General features: G+C 38.9%; 3 protein-coding genes across 5 annotated transcripts in view; 1 reads left to right on the top strand and 2 right to left on the bottom strand.

The window, feature by feature from the left end:
• rab27a (RAB27A, member RAS oncogene family) overlaps positions 1-20,274 on the bottom strand; it is a 23,659-nt gene extending 3,385 nt beyond the window's left edge. The window contains exons 1-5 of one of the 2 annotated variants that reach the window (XM_005467082.3): positions 20,148-20,274; positions 4,434-4,602; positions 1,833-1,918; positions 1,647-1,750; positions 973-1,096 (exon numbers count right to left, since the gene is read on the bottom strand). In XM_005467082.3, coding sequence (XP_005467139.1) covers positions 973-1,096; positions 1,647-1,750; positions 1,833-1,918; positions 4,434-4,586 — 467 coding nt within the window. In that variant the 5' untranslated portion in view covers positions 4,587-4,602; positions 20,148-20,274. Of the gene's footprint in view, positions 1-972; positions 1,097-1,646; positions 1,751-1,832; positions 1,919-4,433; positions 4,603-14,938; positions 15,336-20,147 lie in introns of those variants that run through there. The other variant, XM_003442262.5, reaches the window with a different exon arrangement.
• Positions 16,249-20,284, bottom strand: pigbos1 (PIGB opposite strand 1). Of its 2 annotated transcripts, XM_025906546.1 has the most exons (3): positions 20,148-20,267; positions 17,048-17,237; positions 16,249-16,721 (listed from the first exon to the last, which is right to left on the bottom strand). In XM_025906546.1, exon 3 carries the CDS (start codon positions 16,681-16,683, stop codon positions 16,525-16,527), a length of 159 nt encoding a protein of 52 aa, XP_025762331.1. In that variant the 5' UTR covers positions 16,684-16,721; positions 17,048-17,237; positions 20,148-20,267; the 3' UTR covers positions 16,249-16,524. The 2 variants fall into 2 exon arrangements, with proteins under 2 accessions (XP_025762331.1, XP_019214443.1); XM_019358898.2 differs by lacking the exon at positions 17,048-17,237 and having other exon boundaries at positions 20,148-20,284.
• pigb (phosphatidylinositol glycan anchor biosynthesis, class B) lies at positions 20,170-25,439 on the top strand. The gene is made up of 12 exons (XM_003442344.5): positions 20,170-20,315; positions 20,403-20,526; positions 21,046-21,163; positions 21,265-21,369; positions 21,566-21,696; positions 22,218-22,358; positions 22,444-22,495; positions 22,642-22,853; positions 24,249-24,313; positions 24,399-24,621; positions 24,957-25,134; positions 25,207-25,439. The coding sequence occupies exons 1-12, from the start codon at positions 20,204-20,206 to the stop codon at positions 25,318-25,320; spliced, it is 1,575 nt and encodes a 524-aa protein (XP_003442392.1). The 5' UTR covers positions 20,170-20,203; the 3' UTR covers positions 25,321-25,439.

Genomic DNA, 25,439 nt, shown 5'->3' with positions numbered 1-25,439 from the left:
TGAGTTTTTCCCTTCCAGTCACCTTTCTCACTCACTATGTGCTAATAGACCTCTCTGCATCGAATCATATCTGTTATTAATCTCTGTCTCTCTTCCACAGCATGTCTTTCATCCTGTTTTCCTTCTTTCACCCCAACCGGTCGCAGCAGATGGCCGCCCCTCCCTGAGCCTGGTTCTGCCGGAGGTTTCTTCCTGTTAAAAGGGAGTTTTTCCTTCCCACTGTCGCCAAAGTGCTTGCTCATAGGGGGTCATATGATTGTTGGGTTTTTCTCTGTATTTATTATTGTGCTATCTACTGTACAATATAAAGCGCCTTGAGGCGACTTTTGTTGTGATTTGGCGCTATATAAATAAAATTGAATTGAATTGAATTGAATTAACTGATATACTTAACCACACTGAGATAAGGGTGTTAGAGATTGTTTATATAAATGAACAGATAAATATGGCACAGACTATATTAAAAGTAAATTAATTAATTTAAAATAAATAAATGAATACAAAAAAAAAAAAAATAAATGTTTGCGGGACATCTGCAAAGCTGAGGTTGTGCTCCATTGTATAAATGTCATTTTAGTCCGTTGTTAGGTGGTTGCCAGGCAGACATGATGCTGTTTGTAGATATAAATGAGAAGTTATTGTCAAGGCGAATGGGCCGATTGTCATACAGTGGTTTTCTACTTGAGCACTCAAAGCACATCACATATACATTCACACATTCATGGCAGATGGGCAGAGATGCCATATACTTGAATGCATCGTTTATATTTTTAGTAAAGGTGTGTCTGATGGGTCCCAAGCAGGATATTTTACACATGTGCACAAATATTTGTTTTTCAAGGAGGACTAATTTAGTTCAACATTGTCCAGCACGAACTTTGGCAAACAAAGCGGCCACTGCCTCCTTGGCAAATGTTTGAGGGAGAGGTTCATGTACAGATGGATCACAGGCGGGCAGGCAGACAGACGTACCCGTACTTCTCGGCGAGTTCACGAGCCTGGTTTTCACTGATCACTCTCTGGTCCGACAGGTCACATTTGTTCCCACACAGAACGATGTCCGGATTTTCACAGTATGCATGGATCTGTAGCTGACCTGAAACAATCAGAGGTTGTTTTTTTAAATTTTTTTTTTTTTTTTTTTTTTTTTAAATGAATAAAAGTTGTGTTTCCATTGAAACATCTTAAGTAGTAACAAACACATTAGTTAGAATGGTTAGAATAATATTTGAAGGGAAAGAGTAATAAGAGGGAGAGATTAAAAGTTTAATTACACTTTGGATCTAAAACCAAACTCCACGAGTCGGACATAATAAGCCTTTGTGCACAGTCAACAAGAAACAGATTATTTCTCTGCCAAGGCAGAGCCAACGTGGAGGTTTGTTTGTCTGTCTGTCAGCAAGATTACTAAAAAGCCTCCGAGCTGAATTTCATAAATCCTGGTGGAGAGATGAAGCCCAGGCAAGGAAGAAATAAAATCTGGATTACTTTCTTTACAAATCAGTAGAAGGGTGTCTACAGGCGCTCTTGTAAATATCCAGTGAGTGGTGCACTTGTATTAATTACACCAGCAATGTACTGATTGCTTATTTTTCCATTTTCATGACTAAAAATGTGCTTTCAGCTCAACACATTAGGACACATACTCATCCAGTGTCTGACGTTGAGGAAACTTTGCTCATTTGTGAGGTCAAAGAGGAGGAGGAAACCCATCGCATCTCTGAAGAAAGCAGTCGTCAAACTTCGAAACCTGAAATCATTTAGAGGAAGAAAGAAAACACTTAATGGAGAAACACGAATGTTAGAGATCAAAAAGTTAGAACAGAGTTTACCTCTCCTGTCCTGCAGTGTCCCACAGCTGCATGTGGATCTTCTGTCCTTTGCTTGATGTGCCATCTGGACCAGGTGATTTGTACAGCTTAGAAACAGAAAAAAAACCCCAAAAAAACATATACTTAATTTAACAGATATTAAACAGCGCCCGCATTAACCATGTAGGAGCCAGAGGGGGGAAAGAAAAAGAAACAAAGAGGATGACAGAAAAGGTCTGAAAACCAAGTTAATTGTCAGCCAGTTTGAGGAGTTTAGAAGTGTTTGTGTTTGCTAATGAATCTTATGATAATCCTGATATTTATGACTGTGCAGGGAGTTTTGTACTATTCAAAAGTAAAGTTTAAATTAAGTTATGAACAGGTGATCCGTGTAAATTTAATTATCAGATACCAAATCAGAGCTGTCAAACTAAAAGTGGGAGAGAGGAATGAACCACTGAATCATGCCTACGAGTGTTGACAGAGCGGAGATTATGTTAAATGAGAAATGTGAGAGTAATTAGAGTACTGTCAGTTTATGCTTTTTTTGACTGCATTTTTTTTTTTTTTTTTTTTTTTTTTAACAAAAATCGTGACATTTCCATCATAAATCAGTGAAGAAAAGGCAGAAACTAAAGGGAATATTATGTTAATGACACTCAAAATTTCCTGGACAAGCAGGAACCACAAACCAGGAGCAGAAGGCTCCCGGCGGCCTATGGCCAACATTGAGATGATGGATAGTTAACACAATTATTTATAGAGTTTTTTCAAAAACTGTAGATTCATCAAACTTCAATAATTTGAAAGTCACAGACGACTGCCCATAAAACAACAAATGTGACCTTGATAATGAGTTTATATTGTGTGAGCTCTCATTGTGTACATGTTTGATTAAATAATGACCCACACTGTAGGAGGAGTAATGACTCATGTGAGCAGACAGATGGACAACGGACGGTTCGCCGTGGCAGGAGCTCATCGGTCCTGCAGCCGGATGAGCTGAAATGTGACTTAACGCTTGAAGTGGGAACTCGTCTCTCTCCTTGATTCCACTACTTGTGTCTCGCTCACCAGAGATACGAGCAGAGGAGTAGGCAAGTAGACACGGGGGAGGGAGAAGTTGAGGCAGCAAACATTTAAGAAAATCATCTCCTGATTTTTGAGCCTCATTTTGAAGTTGCATGAATAGTTTGTTATAGTCAAACTACAGCTCAACTTGATACCAGTGTCAGTTTATTTAAATATATATTTTCAATAAAATCGGTCACAAGATATTATTGTTGTTTTAAATCCCACACACAAATGGTGAACTCTGAAAATTCTGAACACCTTAAACAGCTGAAACAACTTATGAATATAAAAAGGACAAGTTGTTCCAAAAGTCCTCCTCCCTCTGTGGTTTCTATATTCCAGCTGTGTCTCACACCTCTGATGTAAACTGAATGTAAACAGACTTTTGCCTGTGCATCCTCCATCACAGCTTCTCCTCAGCCATTCTTAAACACAGTGTACTGAGCAAAACTGCAGCTTGGTGTTAGTGATGGAGAAGTGCAGTTACTCCATGGATTAATTAAAAAACATCTGGGGGGGGGAAAAAAAAAAAAACAAACAAACAAAAAAAAAAAAACGGATTTCTGTTCATCCCCCCCAAAACAAAAATCCAAATATTCCCCAGTTGTGCACTCATTTAGATTTAAAAGTAAAGTTTTTATGTTTAACGAAAAAAGAGGTACATTCAAATCCTTCAGATCAAGCATTAGAGTCACTTCCACTGAAAAGATCATGACAGATACAACTAACAGGAGCAGGTTTTCTTCTCATAGCTGAAGGTCAGCAGCATTAAAGAGAGAACAGAGTAAATATGAGATGTGCTCAGCTGTTTGCCAATGGTATGAAGTGTTTATTCTTAAGGAGGGTGCTGCCTGCCTCTCAGCAGCATTAGTCATTACTTTCTGTTGCAACATTCACCGGTAGGCTTTTGTAACACGGACTGAATGATCTGGGAATCCATTTAAGCTCCTGATCAGGCTTCCTGTACAGCGTGAGAGTGGAGTGTTTTTGTTTTTTACCCCCAATAATATGTTCATTAAGATTTCAAAAACACTGACAAAATTAAAACAGAAAGTCAGAAACAAAAAAGAAAATGAAAAGGAAGCCATTCGTCTTAATGCTGTACATGGTTATCCATATGCAAACAGCTCTTATTTATTTAAAAAACAAACGCAAACACTGAGTCCATTCAAAACGTAACAAACCAAACACTTGATGGTTTACATTTACAATTATTTACAATTACTTTTTTGTTATATTTAAATCTTTTATGAAGTTCAGAAAGGGCGTTCAAAACTTCAAAATAGTTTTGCTTTGGTTTTCAGTAGATTACAATTTGAAATCATTTGTCTTATCCAGTGACTAACATCTGGTCTTTCAGGGTTTTTGGTATTTTAAACATTGTTTGTCGATTTCTAATTAAGTCCTTGTGGACACAAATCAAGTGGAAACAGCTTTGGGTATGCTGGACTTTCTTTAAGGTTACTTCCCTCACACCTGATGTCCTCCTAAACTGCTTTGATGCCACAGAAGAAGAGCTGAAAGAAAGCCAAAAGAGCACCAACTCACCACTCGTTTTTCTCTGAAGTCTATTCCGACTGTAGTGATGAACTTTGAGTTAAACTTGCTATCTGTGTACTGGTACAGGAAGCTTGTTTTTCCCACGCCAGAGTCACCAAGGGCTAGAAATTTGATGAGGTAATCATATTCCCCATCAGACATAGTGAGGCCTTAATTTCTGAAACACAGGAACAAAACAATTCAGTCAGCCAACAAACTTATAAATAAACATAAATGAAAAAAGTGAAGTCATCGTCGTATCTCTTTTCTTCAGAAATTAAGCAGAGAGTGGAGTGAAAAAGTACAAAACTGGAACTAAACATAACTCTTCTAAAGTTTTAGTACATGTCTTATCCAAAAACCTCAAACACAGAAACTCTACAATACATGACACTTTTAATATTCAAAAGGTAAACTCATCATGAAAAGAGCAAAAGTACCAATGAATAACTGTGTCTGTGTAAAGGTTATTATTATTCAGTACTTGCTGTAGGTTAAACGCAACCATACACACACCAGGAAAACAAGATGTGTTCATGTACTATAGAAAACAGTTCACTGCCAAAGTATTAATTATTCCTGTGGCTGTTCATATTTGCTTAAACTACAGTTGCAACACAGACATTTATGTCTTCATCAGTAAGAACCAGAAAACTAGAAGCTGAGTGCCAAAGACACACGCTCTATTACGCAAATCCAGTGGTTGCCAAATGTTGTGCCATAAGGCAGGGCCTAGTGTGCAGTGGAATTTTTTGGGGGGGAACCACACATTATCAATGAAATGCACAACTGTAATAAAAAAAAAAAAAAGTTGTATACATAATGTCTGTAGTGTTTACTTGTTAAACTTGCTGGTTAAAGCAAACTTCTGTTGGATCATTCAGTTACCGAATGATGGGACTCAGCAGTGTGCTGACAGATGATCCCAGAGACAGCTCGTTTGGACCAGTATTTGACCAACACTCTGTGCACGGCCTTTCAGGTTTCTAAAGATGTAAAGATCTGCATATGTTAGATCAGGGGTGGGGAACTCCAGACCTCAAGGGCCGGTGTCCTGCAGGTTTTAGATATCACCCGGGGTCAACACACCTGTATCAAATGATTAGTTCATTACCAGTCCTCTGGAGAACACATGGTGAGGCGGTAATTTAGCCATTTGAATCAGCTGTGTTGGATCAAGGTCACATCTAAAACCTGCAGGATACTGGCCCTTGAGGCCTGGAGTTCCCCACTCCGTCTTAGATAAATAACAGAGCTCTGGCTCCACTACAGTGTGAAGATAATGTAAGTTACCGTTCTCCAGTCCAAGCAGCAGATTTTAAAGTATTTAATTACAATTGCATTTATTTTCTGATGCTTTCACAGGAACTCCGTCTTCCCTCAAATAACAATTCTGATAAGTGACCTTCACACATGAAGATGACTTATCAGTGACTTTTCTGCGGTCTAAAACCTTTCTTGCAAGAGGTACATGTGAGAACAGATCTACCACAGCGTTCAGATATTAGCTGGTCTTTAACCTGCCAGCTCCCTAACAGAGTCTTTGTGAGAATAGAGCTAATATTCTGCTGCATTCACCACCTGTTATAACTACTACTTCCTGCACGCTCTACCCAGACAAATGGCTCACCTAAACAACACTGTTTCCAGTAGTTCGAGCAAGCACAAGCAAAAAATATTATCCCAACCTGATTTCTCCGAGATTATCTGAAGTAAAAAACAGAAAAATATACAAAAAAACATCGATTTTTTTTTTTTTTTTTTTTTTTTTTAAATCAGTTGGTAAAACTCGTGATTTTAAAAATCTCTTGTGGAACTGTTTACTAGACACACGCGAAACCAAACATCTTGGAAAGCATGACAACTCCAAACAGAAGGGTTCAGACTTTCTGCTAGACTTCAAACCCGGGACCCTCTTGCTGTTTAAAAAAAAAAAAAAAAAAATGCTAACCACGGATCTACTCCGCTAAACATGACCGTGTAACCACAGACGCCAACCGCAGCATTCAATCTCACCACAACATTACACTCAGAGCATTGTAAAAAGCACATTAAACCTTTAACCACGTCACAGGAGATCAGTCTTAGTCTTTTTTTCCCCTGCAGTGTAATTGTTTGTTAGTCTGTAAAAGGGCAAAATGCAACCAGTCTTCAAAATTTTGTTTTTTGTACGAACATCTTTTTCAACTCCAAAAAGGACCAATGAAATTTCTTTTACTCTTAAGTACCCCTTTAGATACTACAGCAGGGGTGGGGAACTCCAGGCCTCAAGGCCCGGTGTCCTGCAGGTTTTAGATATCAGCACACCTGAATCAAATGATTAGTTCATTACATCGCCTCTGGAAAACTTCAACACATGTTGAGGAAGTAATTTAGCTATTTAAATCAGCTGTGCTGAATCAAGGACACATCTAAAACCTGCAGGACATATTCAGACTTTATCATATAGTCTGACTAAATAGACTCATGTTCTCTTAAACTTAACCAACAGTGAATGTTGGCAAGAGACATGCATTCCTTCTTTTAGAGTTTTAAGTGCCTTCCAGGCGTAGATTTGTATGGTGAATGGCACTGTGGGGCTAATCTGTGTGTGACGGAAGAGTGGTTTCATCTTGCTGACACAGTGACAGGAAGCATTTTAAATTCCTTTCCAGCTAAAGACACGCACTCTGACACAGACGATGTTTTATGTTCCTACAGCTTTAATGTAGTTACAAATTCTCTGAGCAAATTATTATATTATTTTCTACATACTTGAATTTGTTTTTACCTTAGGAGTATATTGTCCTTATGCTAACTCAATAAGACACGGACTGTGTTGTAGCCGGTGGATGTAACATTTTCATTTGTAATGGTCGAATAGGTCCAATCAAAACAGTTAAAAGACGGGGGAGATGTATCATATGACCACTACACAGAAAAGCATTCTGACAAGTCTTACATTCTTTCACTCTATTGCTCATTGAAACCTCCATCTAGGACTATAATAAGCAGCTTAAGAGTGTAAGTGCAAAATCAGGATCCACGATAAACACCCTGAGATGGAAATGCCTGCTTTAAGCGTCACGGATGTGACCATAAACTGTGAGCAAAGAGCACCAAGTCAGACGACAGTGACGTCTACATTCCTGCTCGTGTGTCCGTTCTGACTCAGGCGGGTTAAAACTTCTAAACAAGGTTTTAATAATAACATTAAAAGCCTTTGGTGTTTCCATTAGGTCTCCTGGAAGAAACTCGGGTTGGATCAACTGCCATCAGCAGCCAAATCTTGAAAGAAACTACCTCTATTTTACATTTCAAATAAAGGGGATATATGAGTATTATTATCTTTTATCAATACAAAGGTAAACTTAGTGACACATATTTAATCTTGTTTGTGTGTTTACACACAGACAAAAAGACAATCTCATAAACATGCAATAACCTTAAAGTCTGAAATTAAAATAACTGACATGTAAAGTTATAGTCTGTTAGAGTAGCCCTATTATACCCATTTCCATCTCCATATTTTTGGGACTTTTGCAAAGTTCAAAATAAGCTTATCTTATTCTGGGCCTTGGAGCAGCCCCTCACTTCATCCACTGATTTTAGCGCCTCTCATTTTAAAGCCACCCTCTCTTTAAGCCATACTTTCTTCTGATTGGGTGCTCCTCCTAAAGCAATGATTACAACAGTAGGTAAAAGGGACTTCTGGGAGATGGCCATATTAGACATAGCCCCTCAAAGAAATCATGCAGATCAGAGCACAGTGTTCAGCATATTATTTTCCCCACTGGGACATCTGCATAGTTTTACTGGTCCACAAAAAAAAAGCACAAAAGCTCAGGGTATGCATATAAAGATCAGCGTAACAGCCATCTTGACACTAATTCTGCTCTTAAAGCAGCTTTTTCAAGTTTGTGTTTTACAGGTTTAGATTATTCACCACAGAGATCAACAAGATTTATCAGACAGGTTCACACTGAGAACCATGTATTAGCTCAAACAATATGACAGCTTGGATCAACTTCAAATAAAACATAAAGAAAACAGACAAAACCTTTTATAGTCTAAATTCAACCCACATGGATGTGATGGTTGAAAATTTGTCTGGAGAAATCCAGGGAAAGAACTCCAACAAGATTACAGGACTACACTAAGCCTACAGAGAAGCATGGAGGTGGGGCTGTTTTTGCCCTGTAGAAAACTTTCAGGCCAGAGCCCTGACCCCCTGCAGTTGGCCTATGAGATGCCAAGGGGGAGGGAAAAAAAAAAAAAAAAAAAAAAAAAAGGTTCATGATTGGTGTAAAGGAACCAAAAGCTTAGCAGGTTGAAACATGCAGGAAAGTCTGCGTGAGTCCAAGCACAGGCAGTTCTGTAAGAAACAGGAGGGCAAACTGCACACTTTAAATGCTACTGTGAGGTTTCATGAATTCCCTGTTGAAATAAACATTAAACCATAAAACACTACAACATCATATCAAAGCAGAAACTAGTGTAATCCTTTAACTTTTTTTTTTTTTTTTAGGTCAGAAACAAGTTTGTAAAAAAAAAGTCCAGATAGGGCCAACAAAAAAAAAACAAATTCTAATCTCATAATTCTTAATCGTTATGACCAAGAATAAATAGAGCATCTTGCACAGGATGTGTGGAGTTCACTCTGTGAAAAACTGTTAGAAGTAGTTTAGAAATTCTATAGCGTAAAACTGAAAATGCGGTATTTCCACACCTTGTTTAAAATACTGAGAAATCTCCTCAGAAGCGCTTCTGAAAGCTACCATCAGCGTGCACGCCTCCTCGCTGCACCCACCGATGCAAAGACAAAACAGATACAAACAGGACACCAACTTCTCTGGGCTCAGGCTCATTTAAAATGGACTGAGACAAAGTGGAAGACACTCCCGTAGCCTGACCAATTAAATCCTTTTCAAGGATCAGTGATGTTATGGAAGGCATTAGAGCACACACATTGGATAACTCGCCCACCTGTGAAGGCACCATTAATGCCAAACAATATATTTAGAGTGATTTTCAAACAGTATGTGCACAGATGCAATCTTTTCCAGCAAAACGGCAGCAGGCCACATATTTCAACAGCACGACTCTGTGGTAAGAGCCCAGGTACTAAACTGCCCTGCCAGCAGTCCAGACTGGCCACCCAATGGTGCATTACGTAACAATAAAAATGACAAAGACGGCTACAAACTGTTAAGCAACTGCTGAATTAAGCAACAATGTAAAACTGTTTCACTCAGCTTCCATATACTTGGTGTTGTTAAAGAGGTGATGCAACACAGTGGGAAAAGTGCTGTTTCTGAAATGTCTTAGCACGCAACCGAAATTATGCATAATTTTTCTTCTTTGTAGTATTTTTACTTAGGTATAAAGTATAAATATGAATTATTGCACACTGCTTTTTATTTATCTTTTAATCAGTGTCCTAAATATTTGGAAATGAGGTTGTAAATTTTGAAGTGTGGCTGAACTGCTCACATGCAGGTAGATCAACAACCACAAAACCATCTAAATAGTTTAATCAACAAGTAAACACTAGAGCCTTTACCCCAAAAGCTGATTCTGTTCATCTGGGCATAGCATTTTCAGTGCGAGAAACGTTTCGTCGCTCATCCAAGTGACTTCTTCAGTCTCAGCTGACTGCAGGTTTCTCCAACCTTACAAACAGTACATTCGCACAATGACTGAAACTAGCACCACTGACAAACATGGGCGGTGAGGTCAGTTTCTTGATCAATAATATGCAAATTGTCATGACCACTGATTAACAACTACTGATCAAAGACCATTGATCAGTGGCCATGTGTACCATTCACAGAGAGTTGGGGATTGGCTGCAATCACAGCATTATAAGATGGTGAAAGATGTACCCTTAGGCCCCCTCCTTGATTCAGAGATGATCTTTCACTTTTCACGTAAATGGCCTTCTTGACTTCCCGCTCAAACCTGTGTTCCTTCCTGTCCAGGATGCGTACATCCTCATCATTGAAAGAGTGCCCACTGGTCTGTAGGTGTAAATAGACTGCGGGGTCCTGCCTTGACAAGTTAGCTTTTCTGTGTTGTGCCATCCGCTTAGCCAGAGCTTGTTTGGTTTCCCCGATGTATAAATAAGAGCAATCCTCCAGGCACTTAACAGCGTACACGACATTACTCCGTTTGTGCCAGGGGACCGGATCCTTGGGGTGGAGCAATTTTTGGTGCCGCTTATTTCGGGGTTTGAAAGCCACAGAGATGTGGTGTTTAGAGAAAATGTGTCTTGGCTGTTCTGATACTCCTGACACATGAGGGATCACTAAGGGTTTTCGCTTAGCCAGCAGTTGTCCTTCTTCTCTACAAGAGAGCCTTAACAGCCTTTAAAGTAGAATTTATTGCAGGATTTCTTTTTTGTTTCATCCTCACCAACAAGTTGGAAAAGTAATTATGTAATTTAACCTAATTATAACATTTGTTGAAATGTTCACTAATAAAAATCATGTTTAACTAAAGGAGTTTAAAGTCCTTGTATTGTATTGTGTTTCACTGGAAAAGAAACTGAAAAATGTGCTTCTCCTGTTATGACAAGTCAAAAAGTGCTCTGTAATGGAGAAAAAAAACTTTCAGTTTTAAATCAATGGTTTTAATAGAACCACTGGATTAACCTTGTAGGACTTGCAGCCAGTTTTACAAATAGACCAGTTACTGTTTTTAGTGCTCTGAAAATAGGCCAATATACTTCATCTACGAAAATACACTAAAGCAGTCATTTATTATTAGCATTAGTATTCTTTTTTAATTAAGGTTTTTCCTGTTACCATATAGCAAGCTGGCGACTATGTACCTAAAGATAACAGGACCACATGTTACTAAAGCGAAAAAGAAGAAAAAAAAAAAAAAACTACCCTGTTCATGTTATTTTTTTTTTTTAATTGACGGAAAAAGCTTGAGCCAATATATGAAATGTGCTTCAGCAAAAACAGGTCACAGAAGTGACACAGTCGAGCAAAACCACAGTGAAGATTGTGTCAGCACATTTCTGCAGATTATTATCAGCTAATCAGAGACGTTCTTATTGCGTCTCATTTAAGTACAAAAAAATGGCACATCATCATACATCAAGAAAATGCATTACATGGTATGTGTGGTACTGTTCTAAAATGTAAAGTTGGAGGTAAATTGCACAGTCATACAGCACTTCACAAGCCTAGTATAGCTGTGAAAAGGAAGCAAGCTCTGATAGCACAGTATGATCTCTTGTGTTAGGCAAGAAAACATCATGAGCTGTGAGCATCAAAAAGAAGAAGGAAGAAGCAGCAGCAGTCCCGTCTTTGTTACTGCCTTACAAAATGCAAATCTTTCATAATCAATAACACCAAGGGTCCTCCTCCTTCACTGGATGTACGCCACTCTAAAAGAAACATATGGCATGCTGGTTTCATGTAGGAGATCTGCACTCTTTCCTCGCAGTGTAAGAATCCAAGTGCTGCCGAGACTCAGAGGTCTACCAATAACCATTTTAATAACTTGTGTGTCTTTGGAGGGTGGGAGGAAGCCATGCTGTCTGGGGAAAACCAACACAGGTACGGGGTGAACGTGTAACCTCCCCACAGAAAGGCCTCAGACAGCCAGTAGAACCATGACCCTTCTCTGGTGTGAGGTGACAGTGCTAACCACTGCGCAACCTAAAATAAGAGTAAAGACGCATGATGCAGACACCACATACAAGTAGTAATTCATGTTATACTTGTATAATGGCTCCACCCTCCAACCCTCCCATTTATCCCCGGGACTGGGATTGGCACTAGGAGCTTGTGATTCCTGAGGCTGGAATTGTGCCTCAAACCAGGGAACTTGTAACTGAACTTGTCACATGTAACACAAGTGTGTTAACCACTACACTATGGAGCCGGTATGAAATGCCTCCATAGATGGGAACTAAGCCTGTTGCTTGATTTAAGTACATTTATGGGTCTTATTATTAGGGCAAAAGGTGACATGCAGGTTAGGATAATGGGTGGTCCTAAAATTGCCCCTTTATATAGCAGTCTGGCGACCCATGCAGGGTTGTCTGGATGGATGATGTCATTACTAACAAAACTTCATTTAGGCATGAAGGAAGATTACTATGACATTTTTTTGTTGATGGTGTGCTTAACATTCAAAATTCAGAAGCTTAGAAAGGAGATTTAGAAAAAAAGCATATTTAATCATCGGAATAGTTTTTGGTCAACAGTTGTCTAATTGCTACAGTTCTAGTAAACTTTAAACTGCACAGCAAACCAATGTTGAGACCCCATCCTATAACCTAAATCAAGTGTTAGGCTATATTTATTTTTGAATATTTTGTAGTTACACGATGCAGTGAACTAAAAAAAATAGATGTATTTAACTAATTTACCACAATGGAAGCTGAATAAAACCATCACGGTTTTGCTTTAACACGACTGCATCTGAACATCTTTACCTGTGGTACACCTGCATTCCTAGTCTAACCTGATAGTCAACCTCTCTATCAGCTAAGGTGAGCTGTCACCAGCGTCAAAATTACTCTCGTTTGTACATGTGTTATATTGTCTGAATCGACAACACAGTCTAATAGCAAAGTGTGAAACAGTCCCAAAAAAAGCAGTTTGTCCGTTTGTCCTCGTGAAGGTGAGATGTCACTTTTTCATCAGTCAGCTGGACTTTATTGCTCTCTTTTAATCGGAAGGCACTTCGGCCAATTATATTGTTTTTAAAGCGCTCTATATATGAAGTTGGGTTGGGCTGAATGTCTGCAGCATATCTGCTTCTCAGACAAACCAGGGATGCATCATCAGGGTAACCAATAAAAGAGCTTTGAAAAAAAAAAATGTTTAACCCAATTTTGTTATCCCCAAAAAGTATTTTTTCTAAATCTAATCTGGTACTTTTTAATCACAGAAACCAAATCATTCACACCTAGACTTAAGCAAGTCATTTTTCATGATAATTAATAATGTGCCCAAAATAATACAAATGAACTGCAAACATCTGTCACATGGCTGACTTGAACTACAATGTCTGGTTTGAGTGGCAAAATGATTCACCTCCCATCGAACAACTTTGCATGGAAGCTTGTTTCCACCTCTGAAAAAAAATAACCAACTTTTTTTTGCCATCCATGAGTCTAAAGTTCAAATTATTATCTAAATCTTTAATTAGTTTCTCAGACGTTGATTTGCCCAACTCAAAAGATTGATTTATGGATGACAAAAAATTATAGATCTTTTTCAGTGGCATAAACAGGCTTCCATATCGTCAACATAAAAAAGCTATGCAGAGGTTGTTGTTATTACAGCACTACATGCAAGACTGGACAGAGGAAAATCATATTTTGGGGACACGGGACAAGTGTTACCAGGAACACAAAACAACAGATTAGAGGTTGAGACCATTTCACAAACTGTGATGAGACTTAGCACTGATGGTACGAAAGCTCTTTTATAGGTTTTGAAGATTGTTAAGCGGCAGCTTTAACTAACCTATGTTGTTTCTTTAAAAAAAGGTCGTTAAATGACAACATTGAAAACTTTACTGATAGCTTTCTTATCACATTTTCTGATTTGTTATCATACATGTCATACCTCTGTCACGTTGTTTGTCTTTAATTTAGTCCAGAGCTGTCTAGAAAGAAATCTTTAAAGAAGCTGTACCTTGATATGCATGGGAATGGATTTAGAGGCCAATCCTGTCAGGCTGCCACCCATGCAAACAAAAAGCAGCTTTAATCATGTGTCAAAGCTAAAGTGGAAGACCCACCCTGGGCAGCTGTCCAAAACAGAAGGAGGCAGCTCCTTGGGAAAATCCGGATGTGCCAGTACCATAAACTTCAAGCATAATAGGCAAGAAAAAAAAAAAAGATAAGAAAAAGGGTGCTACACAAGTGATGTGTTTGACTGGATATGGATATGGTGGTCCTACATCAACGATCTAGTCATTAAAATGCCTTGTGAGGACTTATCAGCAGCAGGCAGTGAGAGGCGCACAAAACCCATTGCCATGCTCCAATCGATTAACCGAAAACAGGCCGATAGAATCTAATAATCATCAGCTGGTCCTCATGTGTGTGTCACTTGTGATCACGTGACTTGTTAAGCAAGAAATAATCACTTATTTTTTTAAAAAATTAAAAAACCCTTAACATAGATCTTGTGAAGAAGGCAGAACTGCATGGCAGCTTCGTCTGTCAAACAAACTGCTGCCAACAGTTTGGTCTAAGCATGGCAGAGAAGAAGTGTGATAAGAGCTGGAGACAGCCCGAGTTTCACACGTTTCAACAGTCTGCTCCAATTATCGAGCAAGTGTGGAGAAAGCTACGAGCTCTGGCTATTTGAAGAGAGGATAAAGCAGGTGCTAAAACATTTCCCCACGCCAGCGCTCCTTTACTCTAACCAGCAGCGCGCACACACAAACACGGGCAGTCCCAAAGCAACATATTCGAGCGAGGTAAAAGTTTTGTTGCTAACTGCAGACAGATGCTACAGGCTGGTTTCTTCGACTGACATTTCCTGGAGTATACTCACCCGCCGCGGGGCGTTGCTGCTGGGCGCTTTGTCGTGTGTTTAAAAAAAAAAAAGTGGCTAAAAAAATGGCCCCTGAAGACTTTAGGGAAAGTTAGGAAATGAAAGTTTTACTTTGTCCGTCACCACTGGCCTTTTAGTCGACATGAGAGCAGCCTCATCAGCAGTGAGCAGCCGTGGTAACTCGGTCGGTGTGGTCGTGCTGAGAAACAGCTCCTCCTCACGGCTAACGTCAGCTAGCTGAAGGAAACGGCAGTTACAACACACAGCCGGACCAGACCGCACTGCTTCAACTGACACACGATATCTCCTCAGGAAACATCACATTTTCTAATAACTATACACGGCGGCGTTATAACTGCGCCAAGGCAAACTAACTACGCCATGTGCTCGTTTTGACGCACTTTTTAATTACGCGATATTACGCGCAGGGGCGTTTCCAGGATTTTTTAAAGTAGCGAGCACAAAGGGGACCCACTACCAACAGGCAGGGGGGCATGGTACATAAGTATATGTGATGTAGGATATTAAAAAACCAACAGAAAACCAGACTTTTTACATCAGAATAATAAATAAATATAAATAAATAAATCATTTTTCTGATATTAATTACAAATTCTGACTTTTCTTTATTATAATTCTGACAATCTCAGAATTATGACTTTTTTTAATCAAAATTCTGACTTTTCTTTATAATAATTCTGACATTAATCTCAGGATTCTGAGAGCTAGATTTTTAATCAGAATTCTGAGATTAATGTCAGCATTCTGACTGTTTTTTATTAGAATTCTGACATTCTGTAAAACAAAAGTAAGAATTCTGAGATTACTGTTAGATATAGATAGATAGATGACTCAACACCTGTGTTGAGTCATTTTTTTTTAGAAAAAAATTGATCTGGGTACGCAGCACTGATATCACAACACAATTTTGTGGGTAACACCATGGGGGCCTATCAGATATCAGAGGATATTCCACTCGAGGTCTCCCTTCAACCATGGTTGTGTGTGTATAGTGCTTATAATTAATGATAATTGAATGAATTACAAATGTATAAATTTTTTATATAGTTGCATTGTTACTTCATTTATTCCATGAACAGACACAAATGCATTTCATGTGGCAGAACAAAATGTGACCTGATTTCAGGCTCCTGTGGACCACAAACCTCATTTTCTCTTTGCAGATGTCTGCATGTGAATGTGGCACTGTATAACACTCAGCAAGGGCAACTAAGGGCAACTAGAGGGCCGTCACAGTGCTTTTAGTAATGTTTGATCAATTTAGTTATCTCTAAGCTTTATGGGCTCACAGTCTCATGGGTAACAGCATTTACTCATATGAAAGATAACTCCTACAGACAACTGTAAGAGTGTAAGACAATTTTTTTTTTTTTTTTAAAGAAACTGATGAGTAATTAATTTTGTTACAAGTCATTCTGAAACAGATATGAGAACATGAAATTATTAAATATTTATTCTGTACATTTATAATCACAAACAGCAGGAATCAGTATGAATTCATCCATGGTGATCTTGTCTTTTTGTTTGGCCTCCAGTCCAGCAGCCTCCTGCCTTCTTGAACTCCTTCAGTTCTTTTCATTTTGTTGTTTTGGCTTGTCCTGGATCTGCTGTCCTGATGTCTTTGGCACTGTCTCGAAATAAGGTCTGTAGATGTAAATTCCACCGGCAACTCCGAGCATTGTGGCAAAGGCTAACTGTGTGAAAGGCAATCTTCTTCGAAACATGATTTATTTTTTAAAAATTAGGATTCCCAAAAGTGAACCTAAAAGAACAAAATAATTATAAAGACACTTTAAATGTCCAAGTCAGTCCACCACACAGCTTTGAAAAATATTAAAACAGTAGTGAAATCATTCATCTCTTTACCACAAAGGCACAAAAATGTGAGAAAAGTATTTTTTGGTCTTAGCAAATTCGTTTGCACCACCGCTCAGTGCCTTATACTATTATTTTGAAAAATCCATACCGGATATTACCAGAAGCTGATCGCTAGCTTCACAGTTTGTTCACCTTTTAGCTGGAAACATTTCAAATTTAATATTTTAGCCTATTTAAAAATATATATTCTTTGTAACTTTCATAGCTCACCGAGGAAGCCTTTTGATCGATGTGTTTGTAACTGCGGAGCAGACGCACAAGGATAAAAACCCGAAGAGATAAAAACAGAAGAAACAACAAACAGAACAGTCAGTTACAGCAGGATGACATTCTTCTTCTACGCTGAACTTTGACCTCCAAAAGCTGCACTGCGCCACCTACAGGAGCGTACAGTTACCTGCTGCTTGCTCAAACAGGAGGGAAATTTAAAAAAAAAAAAAAAATTAAAAAAAAAAAAAAATACCGATCTGAGCTATCATGCCTCCTCCATCCTACAGCTTTCGCTGTCGAAGCGTTTGGATCAGAATTTAATTATTGGACAATTTCAAAAAGAAAAGTTTTATTTAATAAATGACACTGAGATTTGGCAAAGACTTCTGCCTGTCTCGTATGCTTTTATTTATAATATTTAATATTCTTTTTTTCTCTTGAAAGATTGTGGAGGACCTGGTTGGACCTGCTACCAATACATTATCATTTAATGCAAAAGCAAACAAACATATTTTGACATAATACCTGAGCTAATATTATGGGACACATAAGCAGTCACAGCAGTCATGTCACTCGGGGGATCCAGGGGTTTCTCTGTGAATTTCACATTGCCATGCCAGCTTGCTAGGTGCTTGCTCAGATTTGAAGTTAAATTTTTACACTGTGGAAAGACATTTTCTTCCCACGTAGAGTGTAGAGTGGACGCTAATGTTTTTGTCACTTTTTACAGAATCAGACTCAAACTAATGTTAGTACTTCCAAGCTTTAAATCCTGCCTGGTCGTACTCTCTCCTATACTCCATATTATCCACTGTTAACAGTGTTGGGAAGGTTACTTTTAAAATGTATTCCACTACAGATTACATGCCCCAAAATGTATTTTGTAACGTATTCCGTTATGTTACTCAATGAGTAACGTATTCTGAATACTTTGGATTACTTATATATTATCAAGCTTTTTACAACTACATGAATGTACTATTGCTGTGTGATTTATTACTATTACTGAAGGCTACGCGCCATACCAATACCAAGTAGATTTTTTAATCTGAATATAAAATGACTAATAGTAGGGTGAACATTAGGTAAGGCTGCACTTTTTGCAGCGATCTAGAAAACTATTCCGTGCGTGCTTAAAACAGGTCCGTAGCTCCGAACCGTAGTAAAGGGACCTCTGGCGAGCTACAGAGGTGTCAGAACACCTCTGTGCATTACAGATCAGTCTGAGTCCCAGTGCTGACCCTTGTCTATCACCGAAATCACCAACTACGAACTGGACCATGGGGCAATCACCTAGTCTAATGAATCAGATTTTCTTTTACATCACATGGATAGGCAGGTGTGTCGATCTTTTATCTGCTGAAAACCAGGGAACAGGATGGACTATTGGGAGAAGACAAGTTGGTGGTGGCAGTGTGATGCTTTGGATAATCTGCTGGGAAACCTTGGGTCCTACCATCCATGTGGATGTTACTTTGACATGTACCACATACATAAGCATTGTTGCAGACCATGAACACCCTTTCATGGAAACTGCATTCCCTGATGGCTGAGGTCTGCCATAAAGCAAAAGTGGTTCAGGAATGGTTTGAGGTGCACAACAATGAGTGTGAGGTGTTGACTTGGCCTGCAAATTCTCCTAATCTCAATCCAGTTGGGCATTTGTGGGATGTGAAGCGATGATTATACAGCAATCTCTTCTGGTTGTTAAAGTAGCCAGTAATTAATTTTTTATATATCATACTGAATAAAAATACAATATGTCCATAAGTCTGCCCAATTTGAAATCTCCTCACATACTTCAGTCTACGATTAATATATCATTCAGCATGTTTTGCTAGAGTGCATTTATTGATAGAAATATCCAGTCAATCACATGACAGCAGTTCAGCACATCTAGGCATGAAGACAAGGTCAAGGCAATCTGCTGCAATTCAAACAAAGTACCAGAATGAGGAAGAAAGGTGATTTAAGTGATGTGGCATGGTTGTTGGTGACAGACAGGCTGGTGTGAGTATTTCAGAAACTGCTGATCTACTGGGGTTTTCCTTAAAAGCCATCTCTAAAGGTTTAGAGAGAACAGCCTGAAAAACAGAAAACAGGCACTGACTGGCAATTCTCTGGGTGTCAGTGCCTTCTGTCAAAGGAGATTGAACAAGCTACTTCAAGCTGATAGGAGGGTATTTTGCCAAAAAGCGATCGTCTGCCATATGTTTTTATGTGCTATGTCTTTACTTATATTTGTAAATAGACTGTAGTCAACGGGATTTATGAGGTGGTTATATATGAAATAAAGAAATTACCAATTTTAGAAGTGTTTTTATGACTCTGGGTTATTGTGCCTACATAATAATGAATCCAGTCATTTTTGGCTACTTAAAACGTCTTTCCAGAACTGCTATATTATATTTTTTGCAATATCTGCTGCACTCTTGACCAAATCTCTCTTGAAAAACAATGATTTTTTATGTCAGTGACACTCTTTAGCTGGAAAGATAAAGGATATATAAAAGTCACTTTGCCAGAAATTGGTTGCAGCTTCTAGTTTGTGACATGAATGTTGTTTGTGGATCAAAACGTTATATATATATATATATATATATATATATATATATATATATATATATATATATATATATATATATATTTATTTGACAAATTATAGGCAACAACGCATTTAAAACAATTATTTTTTGCCAAACACCAGAAATCAGTTTGTGGTAATAACAAAAGAAACAGTAACTGAAATAAACATTCGTCAAATCCAAAGTATACAGAAGAACATCTGTGAACTGACAATATATCCAACCTTAAAGCAGCAGGATGACAAAATAAAGCTTTTATTTTGAAAGCGGGAGAGAACATTTCACCGGAAGTAGGTATGATTGCGGAAGCGCTCCATAGTTCATTTAGCTAACTGAAGTTAACTTACACTTATGAAGACTTTCTGTGGAGATGTAACAGTCTAATAATGCTGGTTAAATAAACCCGAAGCTCGCTCGTCCCTGTCGGCAGGCCTGGAGCTCAGTTTGTCTTCACTTTGTGCTTTTAAAACTGATCGTATATGTTATCTTTTTGATTGTGTGAGGAGCGAACTCACCTGCTGCCACACATCCGGGGACAGGTGAGCTATGCCCGCAAGAGGTTTATGTGAAGATGGAGAATCTGCGCTCACGGCTGAAGTTTGGGAGCAAAGTGGAGGACGTGAAGCTGAGAAGACGTAAATCCCAGCTGTACTCCAGGCAGGAGGCGAGTCCTCTGAACATCGGTGGGGCTCTGAGATTTATCACAAAGAAAAATAAAACAGATGTTCACCGCAGCTGCTCAAATGTGCTCATTTATCTGACCTCCACAGGTGTGCTGAGCGTGACCGTGTTTTGTGTGGTGTTCAGACTGATTAACTGCCTCCTGGTTCAAACCAGCTTCGTCCCGGATGAGTACTGGCAGTCTCTGGAGGTCTCCCATAGGATGGTTTACAAATATCCTTTTTGGGAGACACCCCTCACAGAGGGAACAGTGGATAAGTGCACTTTTATTCATTCATTTACTTTTATTTAATATTTTTAAGCAACTTTGCTGTGTTCAAAGTCACTTAAATCACTTTCCTTCCCCAATGTGATGCTCAGATTGGAATTCAGCAGGTGTCTTGATCATGTCACCAAGTCTAATTGCAGTTGAGTTGCTGGCCTGTGATTGGCTGATTAAATATTTCAGCCAATCACATCAGTTGAAAAGTTGCCAGTGATTGCATATTTGGTTAGACTGTTGAGCTTTACTTTTTTGTGCTTTTCTGAACTTCCTAATTGTTGCCCCTGATACAGTTCCAAGAGTTAAACATTAAGAAAATGAAAAACTAAACTGAAATGTGCAAACCCCCTGTTTATGTTTATGGTTCCCAGCAGAGATACATGAAGTGACTGTTCACTGTTTTAAATCCCAACAGCAGCTTCATGCATTACAGTTGTTTTTCTATCCTGTTATAACCTTAACACTGTAACTTATGGGTATCTGACCTGGGAATGGAAGGCGGGAATAAGAGGATTCTCATATCCACTTCTCTTTGCATTCTTATATAAGATCTTACAGTTCATCAGCTACGACTCGGTTCAGCTGCTGGCAAGTTTCTTTATTATTTTCTCTCAGTAATCTTTTTTTAATGAGCATTTGAACGATTTCCTGTAGTCACGAAGTTTCTATAAACTTGTCTGGCTTTTCAGATTTGGCTTCCGCGAAGTCTTCAGTCGCTTCTGGCTTCGTTTGCTGACGTGAAATTCTTCTTCCTGCTTCAAACGCTGGAAAATCAGGATGTTGCAAGATGGACAGTAGGTGGATGTATGCAGATAATGAAAGATTTGAGTGAACATATGCAGACTGTTTTGCATGGTGACTGCGCTTGGGATTATTTTAAAGATGGAAGATGGAAACCTGCCTTTAGTTCACTTCACACTAATAATAATAAAAATGGCTTCAGTGCTCTGCAGTTTTCATACCTAATCCTCACTTGTCTTTCACCTCCAGTTCTTCTGTCACATGTGCTCCTGGTTCACGTGGTTCTGCTGCACCAGGACTCTGACCAACAGCATGGAGGCCACCATCACCACCCTGGCTCTGTCTTACTTTCCTCTGCCCGGGTCCAAAACGCACAGCAGGTCTTAATCTTAAATAGAATTTCTTCTAAAATAGAATTAAGAAACATGAAATAAATAAAAAATGAAAAAAAAAAAATCAGAAAAAATTAAAAGTAGAAAGAAAAATCAATAAAAAAATCAATAAAAATAAAAATACATTAAAAACGAGAAAAAAATCTTTCACAAAGGATGCATATCAGAAAGTATCCTTGAAGTGAACTTCAGTTCACAGCACTGTAAACTGTAACCTCAGCTATGCTTTAAATAAACAATAAATTAAAACCAAAACAGGCCACACCCATGTCCCCATCAATCTGAGCCCTCCCCATCACTCCATGTAACCAGAGACCAAAATAAACATCTGAAATGTAGCTTGATCACAATTATAAATAATAACCTCCATCTAAACTGATTGCCGGCGGTTTTAAAGCAAAGCTGTGCACCAAAGTCTCTCCTGTTGAATTACACAGAAGCAAAATGTACTTTTTAACTACCCTGATGATCTCTGTTGGGTGTTTTACATACACGCTGCTGTTTTCCAGTAAGAAGTACTTGGCCCTGGTGGCCTTGGCTGTGATTATTCGCCCGACGGCCGTGATCGTCTGGTTTCCTCTGCTGTTGTATCATTTCTGGCAGGAAGACAACAAACTGAGGCTCATCACTCATAACTACATTCCCATAGGGTTCGTACTTTCAGCCTCTTCTCCTCTATAACCGTTAGTTTTACAGTCTTTTGTCTCCGGTGTATGATTGTTCTGTCATCACTAGGACGTTGGCCCTTGTCACTTCAACAACGATTGACTGTTTTTTCTATGAGAAGGTAAAATCTGTGTGACTGACACACACACACACACACACACACACACACACACACACACACACACACACACACACACACACACACACATCCAGTAACTCTCTCAGCATGAAGTCATTCGGCTGTAACGGCTCCTCTTTGTTTTCCAGTGGACACCAGTGCAGTTCAACTTCCTCAAGTTTAACATCTTGCACAGTGTGGCTGATTTCTACGGCTCTCACCCCTGGCACTGGTACCTCACTCAGGGGTTCGCCGTCGTGATCGGGCCTCATCTCCCGCTTTTTCTTCACGGTTGCATGCTTGCCTTCAAGCGATACAAAATCCTGCTGGCAGCGGTCGTCTGGACCATCGCAGTTTACAGGTGAATCTGTAACACACACTGCTTACCTGTTGTTGTGATGCTGGCTTATGGTTATTAAACATGAATGCAGAGTTCCCTTTGTCCCTTATTTTTATTCTTTAAAAAAAAAAAAAAGATTAGTGTGAAATATTTGATCTCTGTTTGCACCCCGATTGGCTGCAGAGTGGAGCCTTCTATGGGTGGAGTTTCTTTCAATGCATGCTTGTGTGGATTTTGGATCTGGACGAATTGGAGGCTGTGTCGGTGGCTTTAGCTCTTTTCATGTTCTCTGGCATTTTTTGTTGTTGCAGAGCGTGCCATAGTGTGTTTGGCCCATTTAAAACATTTATGTTGGTGGTGCTCATCAAAGAAACATCTGCACAAATGTCAGGAGCCAGATTTTTCCAACAGAACACTGTAACTTAAAGGCAAACAGTCTTATTCACTTCACCATTGAGTTTGATTTAGAGTCTGACTCATTTAGGCTTTATTATACCAATTTTATTTTGGTGATTCAAAAAGTCGGTAGATCAGCCAATATTTTCTTTTCTTTATGACGCATGAAACAAATTTCTCTGACATATATGAGTAGGTATTTGTGAGTCCTTACTAAGATAATACGTCAATCCAGTTTAACAATAATGTTGTTTTACTGTTTTGACAAGTCATGGATCTAGTTTTTACTCTGAACATTCTGCTTGGATCAGCTGGTTTTGCCAACAGGGAAGTTACAGAGTGGCCTCTGGTGGACAAACTATACAACATCAACACTCATAAAATGGTTTCAGAATCAGAATACTTTATTAATCCCTAGGGAAATTAATTTAAGGGCCTTTCTCTAGTCTCTTTTTTTAAATTTTTATTTGATGACCAATATGAATATCGATTTTTCAGCAAATAGCTAAAATTGGCCGATGTCTCATTCAGGTTGTGTTTGATGGATATGAACAACAGTCAAACAGGGAGAAATGAACACAGCTAAGAGCTGTAACTAACCGTGTTTAGAGATGTTAATCATTCATGAACGAGCAGCTACCAAAACTAATATCACTCTAAATACGTCGTTTTTATTTCAAATCATTATTTTTAGTCCGAGTATGTTGTTCAGTCTTCAGAGACATGTATCTGAAAGCACATGCTCACCTGTTTCTGTTCTAGCCATCCAGGATGTCACGTAGTCAAAGAAGAGAAGCGTTGACGGAGTTTAAATTGATGGTTTAAAGATCTCTGTGCAGATTTCTTTATTTTTATGCCTCATATAGTCCTCATAAAACATTTGCAAATGTTTTCCTTTATTTTTCGATCAGTGTGAAACCTGTTTAAATCCCATCTACTTGTTATGTAACAGATTCCTATAAAGCTTCCCGTGGATCCTGGTTGGTAGACAGTCTGACCTGTTTTGTTTTTTCCTTCCAGTTTGCTTCCACACAAGGAGTTCAGATTCATTTATCCAGTGCTGCCTTTTTGTATGGTTTTCTGTGGTAAGTCACTTATTCACATCAGAACTGCAGCATGTGGTCATTTCCATCCAGATGTGTTTATATAATAAATGTTTTCTTTCCACAGGGATTTCTTTGGCTCATCTGAAATCGTGGCGTCGACCTGCAGCAGCCGTCTTGTTATCGGCCAATCTTATTCCTGCTCTGTACACTGGTCTGATTCACCAGCGAGGCACTCTGGACGTCATGAGCCACCTGCAGCCACTTTGTGACGTAGGCAATGTCTCCACCACCCGTCCACAGCCGGATGTCCTCTTTCTCATGCCCTGCCACTCAACACCCTTCTACAGGTATGTGATATGTTTCAAGATTTCCAAACCACTGCATTCAGTTGTTTTCATTTCACACAGCATCCCAAGTTTTCAAGATTTGGATTATATTTACCTGATATTTAAGATTTATTCAATTAAAATCAGAGTTTTCAAAATAAAACATTGGAAACATGTTATATATTTTATATCTGCTGTGGTACGAAAGATTGATTCATAAAAATGTGGTGAGCTGTCCTCTGTCGCTCTTCAGAGCTGTCGACTGGATTCTCCACATCACGCATTTCATTGTCTGTACTCATTTCCTCGATCACGTTATGATGCTGTGCAGCTGATGGTCCTCTGTCTCCTCACAGCCACATCCACTGCCCAGTTAAGATGAGATTTCTCGAGTGTCCTCCAGATCTGGGAGAGGAAGCTTACGTGGATGAAGCTGAGAGATTTTACGAGGAGCCTCTTCTCTGGTTCAGGACCTCGTTCCCATACGAGTCCTCTCTGCCCACCCATCTGATCATGTTTGATGTTTTGGAAAAGGTAAGACACAAATTACATTTCTAATTTTTGCTTGGAGTGTTTTTAAGCACATTTTGTGTGTTTTCTTCACAGGAAATCTCAGCATTTTTGGAAGGGAATAACTTTGTGAGGGCAGCAAAGATATTTCACACTCATTTTCCTGAAGGAAGAGTCGGAGGAAGCATCTTTATTTATGAAAGGCACTGACAAACACTGGAACAATGGCAACTTTCTGTCCTTATGGCAAAACGTGGGTTTTTTTTCTTTTTCAAATGGAAATAAATATTTTACACTTATATCTTGTCATTCATTTTCATCAATTTAAA

This window comes from Oreochromis niloticus, linkage group LG1, assembly GCF_001858045.2.
Source record: "Oreochromis niloticus isolate F11D_XX linkage group LG1, O_niloticus_UMD_NMBU, whole genome shotgun sequence".
Classification (NCBI taxonomy): Eukaryota; Metazoa; Chordata; class Actinopteri; order Cichliformes; family Cichlidae; genus Oreochromis; species Oreochromis niloticus.
The sequence above is the reverse complement of the archived record's forward strand: the minus strand, read 5'-3'. Positions and strand labels throughout refer to the sequence as shown.

What these genes read in the sequence shown, in the direction of transcription:
- pigb (XM_003442344.5), top strand. Translation starts at nt 20,204, where the DNA reads ATGGAGAATCTGCGCTCACGGCTGAAGTTTGGGAGCAAAGTGGAGGAC. An exon ending in TTTTTGTATGGTTTTCTGTG is followed by an intron (nt 24,314 to 24,398) that starts GTAAGTCACTTA and finishes TTCTTTCCACAG; the next exon opens with GGATTTCTTTGGCTCATCTG. An exon ending in CACTCAACACCCTTCTACAG is followed by an intron (nt 24,622 to 24,956) that starts GTATGTGATATG and finishes GTCTCCTCACAG; the next exon opens with CCACATCCACTGCCCAGTTA.
- pigbos1 (XM_019358898.2), bottom strand. Translation starts at nt 16,683, where the DNA reads ATGTTTCGAAGAAGATTGCCTTTCACACAGTTAGCCTTTGCCACAATG.